Source organism: Ranitomeya variabilis, chromosome 4, assembly GCF_051348905.1.
Source record: "Ranitomeya variabilis isolate aRanVar5 chromosome 4, aRanVar5.hap1, whole genome shotgun sequence".
In the NCBI taxonomy this organism is placed as follows: domain Eukaryota; kingdom Metazoa; phylum Chordata; class Amphibia; order Anura; family Dendrobatidae; genus Ranitomeya; species Ranitomeya variabilis.
The window spans coordinates 96,685,359-96,703,015 of record NC_135235.1 but is presented as its reverse complement, the minus strand read 5'-3'; the positions used below and the strand labels follow the sequence as shown (position 1 = coordinate 96,703,015).

The following is a 17,657-nucleotide window of genomic DNA, read 5'->3' as shown; positions in this document are numbered from 1 at the left end:
CCATGAGTTGGCACATGAGTTCAAGTAATTTCAGGATGGTATTTTGAAGGGTTTTTAAGCTGACCGCGCAGTTCACCTTTTGTATCCTCTGCTATCTAGCTTAAGCGGGCCTCATTTTGCTGAATCTGTTTTCATAACTACGTTTGTGCCTTCGTCTCATTTCACCGTCATTATATGTGGGGGGCTGCTATTTCTGTGGGAATATTTCTCTGGAGGCAAGATAGGTCTGTGATTCTTCTGATAGGGGAAGCTAGATCTCCGGCTGGCGCTAGACGTCTAGGGGCCCCCCAGGAATGTTCCCCGGCTACTGTTAGTTGAGTGTTGAGGTTCAGGATCGCGGTCAGCTCAGGTTCCATCACCCTAGAGCTCGTCCTGTTTTTGCCCGTGTTATGTTGACAAATTCCCTGCCATTGGGATCATGACACCGCGGTCTCTGTATATGACAGCTGACACCCCGCAGCAATGCCCACGATCGGTGCTAGCGCCGATCGCGGGCATTTAATCCCTCTAATGCCGCTGTCAGTAGTGACAGCGGCATAGAGGGGGATCGCTCAGGGACAGGGGCTCCCTGCGCTCTCCAACCGGAGCAACGCGATGAGATCGCGTTGCTCCGGTGATCCGGAATGAGTCCCCGGAGCCAAGATTGCCGCGGGACTCCTTCCGGGTCATGAAATGACCTGGCTAGCCGGCGCCTGCTGAGAGTTGCTAAGAGCAGGCGCCGGAAAGCCTCCTGATCTTGCCTGTCAGATCGCTGATCTGACAGAGTGCTATGCACACTGTCAGTTAATAATAATATAATAATAATAATAATTTTTATTTATATAGCGCCAATGTAGCGCCCCCACTGCCGCAGGGCCGAGGGGTACCCGGTACCGGGCCTCTGAGTCTCTGCTCTGGGGTTGTCACGGCGGCTAGGCCCCGGTCCGTGACCCTGCCGTGAGGCGCACAGGGGATTACTAGGAGTGGATGATGTAGATGGGGGTGAGGCTGTAATGGTGCGGTGCAGTAAATAACGAGGACACCAGGTTGCAGTCTCTTTACCTCTTTACTGGAGATCTCTGGGTCCTCAGTCCGGAATACGGTTCACCAGGCTACGCAAGTCTGGCCGGTCCAATGGCACCTCCGGAGTTCTCCTCACAGGTGGAAATCGGTGCCTTCCTTCTAGCGCTATGTGTTGTGGTCCTTCCCTGCTGTGCTTACGGAAAGTCCCCACAACCGTTGTGTCTGTTTCTTAAGTTCCCTCACAACTCGATTAAATGATGTTCTTCTAATCCTCCGTCCCTCCCTGTTGTTCTGGTTGGGACGGCACCCGTATGACGGGTAGGCTCGGAGCTCTTCCGGGACCCTAGAGTCGCCCCTCTCCACAAGTTGCCCCCCAAGACTGCATAGGTGATTTAAGTTAGACAGCCCGCCTTAGACTGACTGTCCTGCCTCTGTTTAGAGTATTGCTTGAAGCTGAATGTTATGATACTCCCTCGGCGTTCCGGCCACTGGTAGTGCGCCTCAGTAGGGTGTTGCTCCGGTCTTACAGCACGACCCCTACTGGTATTTCTCCTTTTGCTTGATCTCGTTTCTCACTCAGCACAATCTATCTCGCTTCTAGTCCTTCCTTGGGCACCGCCGCTACCCGGAGCAGGCGCGGTCCCGTTACGTTCGTTCAAGTTGCCAAGCCTCTGTCAGGATCCCACCCCTGACAGAGACCCTACTGTATCTTCCCCCACAACACCCTCTGCCACAAGGTGTTGCCTGGTTCCAACCCAGTCAGCTTTCTGATCTAACTTCCTGCCTGACCCCCAGTTTACCCACTATGGTGGGGAGTGGCCTAATGAATAGAACCCTTAGCTCCCCCCGGAGGCCCAGCTGTGAAATGTATTGGTGTCTGTGATACCTGGTCAGATGAACTCCTTCAGTGCCATCGGACGCACCATGGCTCCCCATAGTGGCGGAGCCACAGTACTGCAACGACCAGGACTCTGGGGCGCTGCACTCCCCCCTGGTTAAACACAGTACTCCGGGACTGGGAAGAAAACAACAATACAAGTTAGCAAAAAGACATACAGTTTTGTTGAGTGCAATAACAATAAGTATACTTGAACAGGCTTCCCTTTATGGGAGGTAAGGACACTTGAACGTTACAAACATGGTTAACATTATAAATTACAGGCTATTAATTACTCCTATTACCCAACCGGGTATTCTACTAAGTGCAAAATTGTTGGACAATAATTTAACATCGCTTTTAAGGACATACACTCTTTATCCACTAAAGACCTTCCTATAATCACATTTATAAGGTAATTTAACTTTCTCATTCTCCTTCTTTAAATCTGCAGGACCGCCTGTCCTATCGGCACCAGACCTACTGCCTCTCCTTTCGGTTACAGGACCGCCCCGTTCAGCCAGGGCCTACTGCCTTTTCACTACTATACACAGTATAGAACATAACATTACTTTCAGTTTAAGAGCACTGAGCCATCTCTACATGACTCCTATGAGGACTCAGGGTTTACCTTCTATCCTAACTATCTATCAGCATTATTAAAACATTTTCTATTGAACATTAAGCCTTCTCATTATCTTTCTCTCTATCATACACGCTGGACACCGCATCTATCCCTACGGGCCCACTGCATCCTTCTTCTATCTTTCACCTCTTTCTTGTCAGAGAACATCATCAGTATTTCTTCACAATTAACTAATTAAATACATATAACTCTCTCATATAAACATTATCATCACGTTCTTTGGTCAAGACATTATTGCTTCCGGTCTTAAAGCAATATCACGGTTTAAGCGCAACAAATGAACATCCCCTTTAAGAGGGGACCAAGTCTCTGTGAGGTAGCACACCTTCTCAAGCTACCAGTCCATACTCAGCAAAGGTTCCAGTGTGGTATCTTCACAAAGAGTCCTTCTTTAAGTAAAACCAGTAGGGAGCGCCTTTAATAAGGTGCAAACTATATATAAGAAGTTCGGATCATGCACTGTTCATGATTTCAGCAGTTCTAGAAACTTGTGCAAAAACTTTAGAAAAATCAAATAAAAGCAAAACAATAGGGATCCCAGGTCAACAGAAGGATCCCCTTAAAAGTTAACCCTGGACGGGTTCAGTAGCAAAAAATCAGGAAACAACAAACCAACAGTTAAAAAACTATGTACATCTTTAAAGCATTATGCTTACTCGTCTTTCGGGGAGGAAGGTGGTTTCCTCCCGGGCCTCACCAGACCAACGGGTCGTCCTGCCGGTTCTAGGATCGGGTCCCGCCCCAACAACGACAGGATCCCACGCCGGGATGTTCTTTTTACCGAGGATCCGGCATGCCCCCACGGTGCATGGTGGGTCCGGGTCCCTCGCTGCTCCCCAGGATCAGGTTCTGTTGTCTTATCGGCGGGAGGTTTATCTTCGGGAGTTGCAGCGGCGGCCTGAAGCGCGACGCACCGCTGGACGCCCCGCGCCATCCAGCCCGCTTCGCCGGTTGCTCTCCTCCACCTGGTGTAAGTGACGGCATCACCCGGCTCCAGGTCACGATCAAACCTTCCACTGCAAGGTTCCACCTCCTGTCGGTCCATGTGGACTTGTAGCGGCTCCCCGATCTCCTGGATAACCCCGCGTCCATATCGGGGGTTGAAGGAGACCACTACACCCCAGTGGGACAAGGGGGGCTCCGCAACAGTGAGTAAGTCTACCTGGGGTACCGGTTGTGGTCGGGCTCGCCATGCAGCCATCATGCGCCGCAGGTGTTCGGCCTCAGGCATGAGTTTCAGGCCCGGTGTCTGCGGCGCGCTGTCAGCCACGACCGGGTTGAGAGGATCAGGGGACATTGGAGACAATCAGACCTCCGTGGGTTGGCCCAGCCGAGCAGTCACACGGGCATCGGCCTCCAGGCGGGCAGCGATCTGCCGGGCCTCGGCTGCGGCCATACATTCTTCCGACGGCGGCCGGGGGGGTCGGCCCATCGTTGGCTCCGTAAGGGTCAGCTCCCGCAGTGACGGTGTATCCTGAGCCACATCGGGCTGTCCAGCCTCTCTCTGCGTTCGACCATCCCCATGCGGTGCCTCCGGCGTCGCCATCTTTTTCTCCTCTCCAATGTCTTCTTCCCGCGGTCTCTTTCGTGGGCGGCCCTGTCTCCATGGTCTCCACCCTTCAAACAGGATCAGGAGGCGGACCTCAGCTGTTGACGGACACGTCCTCAAGACACAGAAATATTTAGACTGGGCGGCCATTGCTGTTCGCGCTCTCCAGCTTGCCTACGCCCACTTCACGCCCCTCTTCTCCTCCCGCGCTCTCCTCAGCGCTGTAATGGCGGCGGATTTTGGCGGCAAATGGCACAGCACACAGTCTCTCAATAAAGTACAGTCCAAGCACGTCAAGTCACAGTCCCAAGGCACACATGACCTGATTCTTCAGGCTTAAGTAGATCCTGTTCGTGACGCCAAGTTGTAGCACCCCCACTGCCGCAGGGCCGAGGGGTACCCGGTACCGGGCCTCTGAGTCTCTGCTCTGGGGTTGTCACGGCGGCTAGGCCCCGGTCTGTGACCCTGCCGTGGGGCGCACAGGGGATTACTAGGAGTGGATGATGTAGATGGGGGTGAGGCTGTAATGGTGCGGTGCAGTAAATAACGAGGACACCAGGTTGCAGTCTCTTTACCTCTTTACTGGAGATCTCTGGGTCCTCAGTCCGGAATACGGTTCACCAGGCTACGCAAGTCCAGCCGGTCCAATGGCACCTCCGGAGTTCTCCTCACAGGTGGAAATCGGTGCCTTCCTTCTAGCGCTATGTGTTGTGGTCCTTCCCTGCTGTGCTTACGGAAAGTCCCCACAACCGTTGTGTCTGTTTCTTAAGTTCCCTCACAACTCGATTAAATGATGTTCTTCTAATCCTCCGTCCCTCCCTGTTGTTCTGGTTGGGACGGCACCCGTGTGACGGGTAGGCTCGGAGCTCTTCCGGGACCCTAGAGTCGCCCCTCTCCACAAGTTGCCCCCCAAGACTGCATAGGTGATTTAAGTTAGACAGCCCGCCTTAGACTGACTGTCCTGCCGCTGTTTAGAGTATTGCTTGAAGCTGAATGTTATGATACTCCCTCGGCGTTCCGGCCACCGGTAGTGCGCCTCAGTAGGGTGTTGCTCCGGTCTTACAGCACGACCCCTACTGGTATTTCTCCTTTTGCTTGATCTCGTTTCTCACTCAGCACAATCTATCTCGCTTCTAGTCCTTCCTTGGGCACCGCCGCTACCCGGAGCAGGCGCGGTCCCGTTACGTTCGTTCAAGTTGCCAAGCCTCTGTCAGGATCCCACCCCTGACAGAGACCCTACTGTATCTTCCCCCACAACACCCTCTGCCACAAGGTGTTGCCTGGTTCCAACCCAGTCAGCTTTCTGATCTAACTTCCTGCCTGACCCCCAGTTTACCCACTATGGTGGGGAGTGGCCTAATGAATAGAACCCTTAGCTCCCCCCGGAGGCCCAGCTGTGAAATGTATTGGTGTCTGTGATACCTGGTCAGATGAACTCCTTCAGTGCCATCGGACGCACAATGGCTCCCCATAGTGGCGGAGCCACAGTACTGCAACGACCAGGACTCTGGGGCGCTGCACTAACATATTCCGCAGCACTTTACAATTAAGCGGGGACATGTACAAACAATAAATTCAATACAGGTTAAGACAATTTAAACAGTGACATTAGGAGTGAGGTCCCTGCTCGCAAGCTTACAATCTACAAGGAAATGGGGGGACACAATAGGTGAAAAGTGCTTGTTATTTCAGGTCTGACAATTATAATACATAGGGATTTTCATACAAAGCTGCATGATCCGGTCATCAGCCCGTGTGTTTAAGTGCAATAGTCAAGTATCAAGTGCAGTTATCGTGTGCATGGAGGGTGTGGAGACAGATGAATAGTAGGGTGCAGATTCAGAGTAATATTTGGAAGGAGGGAACAGGACAAAGTTAGTTTACTGAGTAGTTGGTGTGGTAGGTGTTGTGATTTTGCTTTTTGCTCCCTCTAGTGGTCATTAGTGATTTGACTCTGGAGCGTCTGTCTTTTCCTATATCCTCACCTGGGCCGTTAGTTCAGGGGCGTTGCTATATAAGCTCCCTGGACCTTCAGTTCAATGCCTGGCATCGTTGAAATCAGAGCTAATCTGTTGTGCTCTTGTCCTCTGATCCTGGTTCCTGTTTTTCAAGCTAAGTCTGCTTCTTTGCTTTTTGCTTTTGTTTGGTATTTTTGTCCAGCTTGTTCCTATCTGTATCCTGACCTTTGCTGGAAGCTCTAGGGGGCTGGTGTTCTCCCCCCGGACCGTTAGACGGTTCGGGGGTTCTTGAATCTCCAGCGTGGATTTTTATAGGGTTTTTGTTGACCAGATAAGTTATCTTGCTTTATTCTGCTATTAGTAAGCTGGCCTCTCTTTGCTGAACCTGGTTCATTTCTGTGTTTGTCATTTCCTCTTACCTCACCGTTATTATTTGTGGGGGGCTTGTATCTTGCTTTGGGGTCCCTTTCTCTGGAGGCAAGAGAGGTCTTTGTTTTCTTCTCCTAGGGGTAGTTAGATTCTCCGGCTGGCGCGAGTCATCTAGCGATCACCGTAGGCATGATCCCCGGCTACTTCTAGTGTTGGCGTTAGGAGTAGCTATTTGGTCAACCCAGTTACCACAGCCCTATGAGCTGGATTGTTGTATCTTGCAGACTTACACGTTCCTCTGAGACCCTGTCCACTGGGGTCATAACAGCATGCCAGGCCAGTATTAAATGTTTAATGCATTGCAGAAGTGGGATTATAAGAAAGAAAATTTTGAGTTTTTTTTTTTTCCCTCTCTCATTTTTTTTTTTTTTTTTTTCTTTTCCCCTTTACCTCAGAGTGGCTTAAGCTTGCTGCAGACATGAATGTCCAGACCTTGATTACAAGTGTGGACCAGCTTGCCGCTCGTGTGCAGGGTATACAAGATTATGTTACCAGAAATCCTAGGTCTGAACCCAAGATTCCGATTCCTGAACTGTTTTCAGGAGACCGATTTAAGTTTAGGAATTTCAGGAATAATTGTAAATTATTTTTGTCCCTGAAACCTTGTTCGTCTGGAGACTCTGCTCAACAAGTAAAAATTGTTATTTCATTCTTACGGGGTGACCCTCAGGATTGGGCTTTTTCGTTGGCGCCAGGAGATCCGGCATTGGCTGATATTGATGCGTTTTTTCTGGCGCTCGGTTTACTTTATGAGGAACCCAATCTTGAGATTCAGGCAGAGAAAGCCTTGCTGGCTATGTCTCAGGGCCAGGACGAGGCAGAGGTGTATTGCCAAAAATTTCGGAAATGGTCCGTGCTGACACATTGGAACGAGTGTGCACTGGCCGCTAATTTTAGAAATGGTCTTTCTGAGGCCATTAAGAATGTTATGGTGGGTTTTCCCATTCCCACAGGTCTGAATGATACCATGTCCCTGGCTATTCAAATTGACCGGCGGTTGCGGGAGCGCAAAACCGCAAATTCCCTCATGTTGTTGTCTGAACAGACACCTGATGTGATGCAATGTGATAGAAAAACCGCAAATTCCCTCATGGTGTTGTCTGAACGGACACCTGATTTGATGCAATGTGATAGAATCCTGACTAGAAATGAGAGGAAAATTCATAGACGCCGGAATGGCTTGTGCTACTACTGTGGTGATTCTACACATGTTATCTCAGCATGCTCTAAACGTATATCTAAGGTTGTTAGTCCTGTCACCGTTGGTAATTTGCATCCTAAGTTTATTCTGTCTGTAACTTTGATTTGCTCACTGTCATCTTATCCTGTCATGGCGTTTGTAGATTCAGGTGCTGCCCTGAGTCTTATGGATCTCTCATTTGCTAAGCGCTGTGGTTTTATTCTTGAACCATTAGAAAATCCTATCCCTCTTAGGGGTATTGATGCTACGCCATTGGCAGAAAATAAGCCGCAGTATTGGACACAGGTTACCATGTGCATGACTCCTGAACACCGCGAGGTGATACGTTTTCTCGTTCTACATAAAATGCATGATTTGGTTGTTTGGGGGCTGCCATGGTTACAGACCCATAATCCAGTCCTTGACTGGAAGGCTATGTCAGTGTCTAGTTGGGGCTGTCGTGGTATTCATGAGGATTCCCTGCCTGTGTCTATTGCTTCTTCTACGCCTTCGGAAGTGCCGGAGTACTTGTCTGATTATCAGGATGTCTTTAGCGAGTCCAGGTCCAGTGCATTGCCTCCTCATAGGGAATGTGACTGTGCAATAGATTTGATTCCAGGCAGTAAGTTTCCTAAGGGAAGACTGTTTAATCTGTCGATACCTGAACATACCGCTATGCGTTCATATATCAAGGAGTCTCTGGAGAAAGGACACATCCGTCCGTCTTCTTCCCCTCTTGGTGCGGGATTCTTTTTTATGGCTAAAAAGGACGGATCTTTGAGGCCTTGTATTGACTATCGGCTTTTAAATAAGATCACTGTCAAATTTCAGTATCCTTTGCCGCTGTTGTCTGACTTGTTTGCACGGATTAAAGGTGCCAAGTGGTTTACCAAGATAGACCTTCGTGGTGCGTATAACCTTGTGCGCATTAAGCAAGGGGATGAATGGAAAACCGCATTCAATACGCCCGAAGGTCATTTTGAGTACTTGGTGATGCCTTTTGGGCTCTCTAATGCCCCTTCAGTTTTTCAGTCCTTTATGCATGACATTTTCCGGAACTATCTGGATAAATTTCTGATCGTTTATCTGGATGATATTCTGGTTTTTTCTGATAATTGGGACTCGCATGTGGAGCAGGTCAGGATGGTCTTTAAAATTTTGCGTGAAAATTCTTTGTTTGTCAAGGGCTCAAAGTGTCTTTTTGGTGTACAGAAGGTTCCCTTTTTGGGGTTCATTTTTTCCCCTTCTGCTGTGGAGATGGACCCAGTCAAGGACCGAGCTATTCTTGATTGGACTCAGCCCTCGTCAGTTAAGAGTCTTCAGAAGTTCTTGGGTTTCGCTAACTTCTACCGTCGTTTTATCGCTAACTTTTCTAGCATTGTGAAACCTTTGACGGATATGACCAAGAAGGGCTCCGATGTGGTTAATTGGGCTCCTGCTGCCGTGGAGGCTTTCCAGGAGTTGAAACGTCGGTTTACTTCGGCGCCTGTTTTGTGCCAGCCTGATGTCTCGCTTCCCTTTCAAGTTGAGGTGGATGCTTCAGAGATTGGAGCAGGGGCCGTTTTGTCGCAGAGAGGCCCTGGTTGCTCTGTTATGAGACCTTGCGCCTTTTTCTCTAGGAAGTTTTCGCCTGCGGAGCGAAATTATGATGTGGGCAATCGGGAGTTGTTGGCCATGAAATGGGCATTTGAGGAGTGGCGTCATTGGCTCGAGGGTGCTAAGCATCGTGTGGTGGTCTTGACTGATCACAAAAATCTGATGTATCTTGAGTCTGCTAAACGCCTGAATCCTAGACAGGCCCGCTGGTCATTGTTTTTCTCCCGTTTTGACTTTGTTGTCTCGTATTTACCAGGTTCAAAGAATGTGAAGGCCGATGCTCTTTCCAGGAGCTTTGTGCCTGATGCTCCTGGAGTCGCTGAACCTGTTGGTATTCTTAAGGATGGTATTATCTTGTCAGCTATTTCTCCAGATCTGCGACGTGTGTTGCAGAGATTTCAGGCTGATAGGCCTGATTCTTGTCCACCTGACAGACTGTTTGTGCCTGATAAGTGGACCAGCAGAGTCATTTCCGAGGTTCATTCCTCGGTGTTGGCAGGTCACCCAGGAATTTTTGGCACCAGAGATCTGGTGGCCAGATCCTTTTGGTGGCCTTCCTTGTCTAGGGATGTGCGGTCATTTGTACAGTCCTGTGGGACTTGTGCTCGAGCTAAGCCTTGCTGTTCTCGTGCCAGCGGGTTGCTCTTGCCCTTGCCTGTCCCTAAGAGACCTTGGACACATATCTCCATGGATTTCATTTCTGATCTTCCGGTGTCTCAGGGCATGTCTGTTATCTGGGTGATATGTGATCGCTTCTCCAAGATGGTCCATTTGGTTCCTTTGCCTAAACTGCCTTCCTCTTCCGATCTGGTTCCTGTGTTTTTCCAGAACGTGGTTCGGTTGCACGGCATCCCTGAGAATATTGTGTCAGACAGAGGATCCCAGTTCGTTTCCAGATTCTGGCGATCCTTTTGTAGTAGGATGGGCATTGACTTGTCGTTTTCGTCTGCCTTCCATCCTCAGACTAATGGACAGACGGAGCGAACTAATCAGACTTTGGAGGCTTATTTGAGGTGTTTTGTCTCTGCTGATCAGGACGATTGGGTGACCTTCTTGCCGTTAGCTGAGTTTGCCCTTAATAATCGGGCTAGTTCCGCCACCTTGGTTTCGCCGTTTTTCTGCAACTCTGGTTTCCACCCTCGTTTTTCTTCGGGTCATGTGGAACCTTCTGACTGCCCTGGGGTGGATTCTGTGGTGGATAGGTTGCAGCGGATCTGGAATCTTGTGGTGGACAACTTGAAGTTGTCACAGGAGAGGGCTCAGCGCTTTGCCAACCGCCGCCGCGGTGTGGGTCCCCGACTACGTGTTGGGGATTTGGTGTGGCTTTCTTCCCGCTTTGTTCCTATGAAGGTTTCCTCTCCCAAATTTAAACCTCATTTTATTGGTCCTTACAAGATATTGGAAATTCTTAATCCTGTGTCCTTTCGCCTGGATCTTCCTGTGTCGTTTGCTATCCACAACGTGTTTCATAGGTCCTTGTTGCGGTGGTACGTTGTGCCTGTGGTTCCTTCTGCTGAGCCTCCTGCTCCGGTGTTGGTTGAGGGCGAGTTGGAGTACGTGGTGGAGAAGATCTTGGATTCTCGTCTCTCCAGGCGGAGGCTTCAGTACCTGGTCAAGTGGAAGGGCTATGGTCAGGAAGATAATTCCTGGGTGGTCGCCTCTGATGTTCATGCGGCCGATTTAGTTCGTGCCTTTCACGCCGCTCATCCTGATCGCCCTGGTGGTCGTGGTGAGGGTTCGGTGACCCCTCACTAAGGGGGGGGTACTGTTGTGATTTTGCTTTTTGCTCCCTCTAGTGGTCATTAGTGATTTGACTCTGGAGCGTCTGTCTTTTCCTATATCCTCACCTGGGCCGTTAGTTCAGGGGCGTTGCTATATAAGCTCCCTGGACCTTCAGTTCAATGCCTGGCATCGTTGAAATCAGAGCTAATCTGTTGTGCTCTTGTCCTCTGATCCTGGTTCCTGTTTTTCAAGCTAAGTCTGGTTCTTTGCTTTTTGCTTTTGTTTTGTTTGGTATTTTTGTCCAGCTTGTTCCTATCTGTATCCTGACCTTTGCTGGAAGCTCTAGGGGGCTGGTGTTCTCCCCCCGGACCGTTAGACGGTTCGGGGGTTCTTGAATCTCCAGCGTGGATTTTTATAGGGTTTTTGTTGACCAGATAAGTTATCTTGCTTTATTCTGCTATTAGTAAGCTGGCCTCTCTTTGCTGAACCTGGTTCATTTCTGTGTTTGTCATTTCCTCTTACCTCACCGTTATTATTTGTGGGGGGCTTGTATCTTGCTTTGGGGTCCCTTTCTCTGGAGGCAAGAGAGGTCTTTGTTTTCTTCTCCTAGGGGTAGTTAGATTCTCCGGCTGGCGCGAGTCATCTAGCGATCACCGTAGGCATGATCCCCGGCTACTTCTAGTGTTGGCGTTAGGAGTAGCTATTTGGTCAACCCAGTTACCACAGCCCTATGAGCTGGATTTTTGTATCTTGCAGACTTACACGTTCCTCTGAGACCCTGTCCACTGGGGTCATAACAGGTAGGCTTGTTTGAACAGATGGGTTTTTAAAGCTTGCTTGAATAGGTCGGGGCTAGGTATCAGTCTGATCGTCTGGGGAAGTGCATTCCAGAGAGCTGATCTAATACAGTGATGTCCCACCCTGGGACAATGGTAGAAAGTAAAAAAAAAAAAAAATAGAATGTATAAAAAAAAATAAAAAATCCCCAAATAAAGAAAAAAAAACATTTCCCAGTAAATCCATTTATTTATATAAATAAAAAGAAAACAATAAAAGTACACATATTTGGTATCGCCACGTCCGTAACGACCCGCTCTATACAACTATCCCACTAGTTAACCCCTTCAGTGAACACCGCAAAAAAATAAAATAAAAAACAAGGCAAAAAACAACGCTTTATTATCATACAGGCGAACAAAAAGTGGAATAACACGCGACCAAAAAGATGGATATAAATAACCATGGTACCGCTGAAAACGACATCTTGTCCTGCAAAAAAAAAGCCACCATACAGCATCATCAGCAGAAAAATAAAAAAGTTATAGCTCTCAGAATAAAGCGATGCAAAAACAATTTTTTTTATATAAAATAGATTTTATTGTGTAAAAGCGCCAAAACATAAAAAAATTACATAAATGAGGTATCGCTGTAATTGTACTGACCTGAAGAATAAAGCTGCTTTATCAATTTTACCACATGTGGAACGGTATAAACTCCCCCCCTAAAAGAATTTCAGGAATTGCTGGTTTTTGTTTATTCTGCCTCCCAAAAATCGGAATAAAAAGCGATCAAAAAATGTCATGTGCCCAAAAATGGTACCAATAAAAACGTCAACTTGTCCCGCAAAAAACAAGATCTCACATGACTCTGTGGGCCAAAATATGGATAAATTATAGCTCTCAAAATGTGGTGATGCAAAAACTATTTTTTGCAATAAAAAGCGTCTTTTAGTGTGTGACAGCTGCCAATCATAAAAATCTGCCAGAAAAACGCTATAAAAGTAAATCAAACCCCCCTTCATCACCCCCTTAGTTAGGGAAAAATAATAAAATTTTAAAAAATTTATTTATTTCCATTTTCCCATTAGGGTTAGGGTTAGGGCTAGGGTTAGGACTAGGGTTAGGGTTAGGGTTGAGGTTAGGTTTAGGGTTAGGGCTGGGGTTAGGGTTGGGGTTAGGGTTTCAGTTAGAATTGGGGAGTGTCCACTGTTTAGGCACATCAGGGGCTCTCCAAACGCAACATGGTGTCCGATCTCAATTCCAGCCAATTCTGCTTTGAAAAACTAAAACAGTGCTCCTTCCCTTCCGAGTTCTCCTGTGCGCCTAAACAGTGGTTCCCCCCAACATATGGGGTATCAGCGTTCTCAGGACAAGTTGGACAACAACTTTTGGGGTCTAATTTGTCCAGTTACCCTTGGGAAACTAAAAACGTGGGGGCTAAAATATCATTTTCGTGGAAATTTTTTTTTTTTTTATTTTCACGGCTCTGCGTTATAAACTGTACTGAAACACTTGTTGGTTCAAAGTTCTCACAACACATCTAGATAAGTTCCTTGGGGGGTCTAGTTTCCAATATGGGGTCACTTGTGGGGGGTTTCTACTGTTTAGGTACATCAGGGGCTCTGCAAATGCAACATGACACCTGCAGACCAATCCATCTAAGTCTGCATTTCAAACGGCGCTCCTTCCCTTTCGAGCTCTGCCGTGCGCCCAAACAGTAGTCCCCCCCATGTATGGGGTATCAGCGTACTCAGGACAAATTGGACAATAACTTTTGTGGTCCAATTTCTCCTATTACCCTTGGGGAAAAAAATTGCGGGCTAAAACATCATTTTGTGGAAAGAAAAAATGATTTTTTAATTTTTACAGCGCTACATTCTAAACTTCAGTAAAACAATTGGGGGTAAAAGTGCTCACCACACATCTAGATAAGTGCCTTAGGGGGTCTTCTTTCCAAAATGGGGTCACTTGTGGGGGGGTTTCCACTGTTTAGGCACGTCAGGGGCTCTCCAAACGCGACATGGGTTCCGATCTCAATTCCAGCCAATTTTGCATTGAAAAGTCAAACGGCGCTCCTTCCCTTCCGAGCTCTGCCATGCGCTCAAACAGTGGTTTATCCCCATATATGAAGTATCAGCGTACTCAGGACAAATTGCACAACAACCTTTGGGGTCCAATTTATCCTGTTACCCTTGGGAAAATAAAAAATTTGGGGCAAAAAGATCATTTTTTGGGAAAATTAATATGACTTTTTTTTACGGCTCTACATTATAAACTTCTGTGAAGCACTTGGAGGTTCCCCCCCACGTATGGGGTATCAGCATACTCAGGACAAATTGGACAATAACTTTTGTTGTCCAATTTCTCCTATTACCCTTGGGGAAAAAAAATTGCGGGCTAAAACATCATTTTGTGGAAAGAAAAAATGATTTTTTAATTTTCACAGCGCTACATTCTAAATTTTAGTGAAACAATTGGGGGTAAAAGTGCTCACCACACATCTAGATTAGTTCCTTTAGAGGGTCTACTTTCCAAAATGGTGTCACTTGTGGGGTTTCCACTGTTTAGGCACGTCAGGGGCTCTCCAATCGCGACATGGGTTCCAATCTCAATTCCAGCAAATCTTGCATTGAAAAGTCAAATGGCGCTCCTTCCCTTCCGAGCTCTGCCATGTGCCCAAACAATGGTTTATCCCAACATGTGGGGTATCGGCGTACTCAGGACAAATTGTACAACAACTTTTGTGGTCCAATTTCTCCTGTTATCCTTGGTAAAATAAAACAAATTGGATCTGAAGTAAAAATTTTGTGAAAAAAAGTTAAATGTTCAATTTTTTTTAAACATTCCAAAAATTCCTGTGAAGCACCTGAAGGGTTAATAAACTTTTTGAATGTGGTTTTGAGTACCTTGAGGGGTGCAGTTTTTAGAATGGTGGCACTTTTGGGCATTTTCTGTCATATAGACCCCTCAAAGTCACTTCAAGTGTGAGGTGGTCCGTAAAAAAATGGTTTTGCAAATTTTGTTGCAAAAATGAGAAATCGCTGGTCAACTTTTAACCCTTATAACTCCCTAACAAAAAAAATTATGTTTCCAAAATTGTGCTGATATAAAGCAGACATGTGGAAAATGTTGTTTATTAACTATATTATGTGATATAACTCTCTAATTTAAGGGCATAAAAACTAAAAGTTTGAAAATTGCTAAATTTTCATAATTTTCGACAAATTTTAGTTTTTTTCACAAATAAATGCAAGTTATATCGAAGAAGTTTTACCACTATCATGAAGTACAATATGTCACGAGAAAACATTGTCAGAATCACCGGGATCCGTTGAAGCGTTTCAGAGTTATGACCTCATAAAGTGACAGTGGTTAGAATTGTAAAAATTGGCCCTGTCACTTAGGTGAAAACAGGCTTCGGGGTGAAGGGGTTAAAAATACCTGTCATCTGTTGTGTTCCCCTATGGTGCCACCAGTAAAGCTTTAACCAATCCAATAATCGAAGGTTCAGAAGGTTCTGTGGTATCTATATCTTGTAAGGTGAGGCATCCATGGACTTCCTTTTTTTCAGCACATCTCACAAATACTCTAATCTGATTGAGATCGAAAGAAATTAGAGGCCAAATCAACATATTAAATGTTTATCATGATACTCAAATCACACCTGAATAAAATTTCGCAATGTAACAAAGCACATGATAACTCTGAAAGAGTCAGTTGAAATTAGAGCATATAGTTCCCATAAACTGGTTGTCTCCAATAATAATGATGAGAGGTATACTAGGCTTCCAAGCAGGTTGTCAGACCAGACCTCTTTCTTCAACTGCTCCATTGTCCAGTTCTGATATTCATAAGCCTTTTATAAGTGATCATAGAATAAAGACGACCGACAGGTGAAGTGAGTACCGTCAATTACATGTGACAATGCTCTGACACCTGTTAAGGAATTATCTATATTGGGTAGCAAGTCAACACTCAGTTCTTAATGTTGATGTGTTGGAAGTAGAAAAATGGGCAAGTGTAAGGACCTTAATGACTCGGATAAAGATCAAATTATGATGACTGAACAACTGTATCTGAGTATCTTCTGAATGGCCGTTCTTGTGGGGTGTTTCTGGTATGTAGTGAATTATACCTGCCAAAATTAGTTATGGATGCACATAGATCATTGGTGAATGTGAGATCTTGTATTACCTATCAGAAAATGTATTATAGAAGAAATTACTGAAAAATTAATGCTGGCTTAATAAAAATGTTTCATAACAGACAGTACATCACAGCTTGCTGCCAATGGAGCTGCTTATCTATAGATATGTCATAGTGCCATGTTCATCACTTCCCATCGTTGGAAGACCCTATATTGAGCATTTGAGCATCAGAACTGGACCACAGTAACTGTACTCCCTAATTGTTGGCCCTTTTTTGTCAAGATATTGCACCTTGATTAAAACACTGAAAAAAATGTTCAAGAATAACTTGATGGACTTGACAAAGAAAGGCGTTTTCTTGCCCTTCAAATTACTCCAGATCTAAATCTAATTGAGCAACAGTGAGATTTTCTGGGCAAATAAGTCTGATACATGGAGATGCCTCACAGGAAAGATCTGTTGCTTATCTCTTGCATCATTCAAAGGGTCAGAGCTGTTTAAGCATCACAAAGATGTTGCTGTTTTTAATATCAGAGCAGGTCGGTGTAAATGTATTTGCGGTTTCTGTAAGTCACTCAAGTATATGACCCAGTCATACTATCATTTAGATGGAATATACACACTCACCACTGAAGCTGGGACGTCATACCAGACCTACTGTGACATGACTACAGATGATGGAGGTTGGACACTAGTGGCCAGTGTCCATGAAAATGATATCAAGGGTAAATGTACCGAGGGAGATCGTTGGACCAGCCAATCAGGAAACAATGCCAACAAACCAAAAGGAGATGACAACTGGGCTAACTACGCCACATTTGGCCAACCTGAAGGAGCAACCAGTGATGATTATAAGGTTCTTATTTTGAATACTTGGACAACAATAATTTTATTAAATGTACATTTTGTCAGACCTTGTAAAGTTTCAAAGTGACTCTCTCCCACTATATGGCCATTAATTTCTTACTGATGAAAGAAGTCCATGTACATCATATGACCGTTAAGGAAGTATGTAGTTGGACCAGGAGCTGAGTTTGTTCCATACATGGCAAAATAACCTCTTTGACGCTGTAGTCAGATGTTAACAAGGTATCTAAGTGATCAGACAGAAGTGGGGTGGATCTTAAGAGATTGCTAAGTTTACAATACAATGCATTGCAGAAGTATTTGTGCATTGTACCTGTGATCAAGCTATTGAAGTTTCCAGTTACCTGGAAGACAAAATATTTAATATAAAATATAAAAATAATAACGACAAAGAAACTAAACCAAAAAAAGTTAAGTCCTTTCTTATTCCTATTATTAAAATAACAAAAAAATTAGAAAAATAAAGATATTCAGAATTGTCATGTCCATAAAAGACTAATCTATTCAAAAGCTACAATTTGCCCTGCAAAAACAAGCCCCAACACAACGTATTACACAAAAAAATAAGAAAGTATCAGAACAAGGTGAAAGACAACAAGTATTACCATCTTTTACTTTTAAATAGTAAACTTTAAAGAAAATTATGTAAATTATGTATTGCTTTAATTTTACTGACCTGTGGAATAAACATTAAATTTAATTTTCACATAAAGAACAACATAAAAACAAAGCCCACGCAACAATGATTTTTTCTTGTTAATTTCACACTAAAAAATTATTTTTTCCACGTTTCAGCATAATAAATCCTAGCCTTAATGTTGATTTTGAAAACTACAACTTGTTTTAAAAATGTAAGGCCTAAAACAGCTATGTTCATGAAAAAACGGCTAATAAAAATTAGGTA

General features: G+C 45.5%; 1 protein-coding gene across 1 annotated transcript in view; it reads left to right on the top strand.

Annotated features, from left to right (window-relative positions):
* The window catches only part of LOC143768447 (intelectin-1-like), a 95,596-nt gene that overhangs the window by 71,899 nt on the left and 6,040 nt on the right, over positions 1-17,657 (top strand). The window contains exon 4 of the mRNA XM_077257126.1: positions 16,495-16,742. Within this exon, the coding sequence (XP_077113241.1) occupies positions 16,495-16,742 (248 nt within the window). The remainder of the gene's footprint in view (positions 1-16,494; positions 16,743-17,657) is intronic.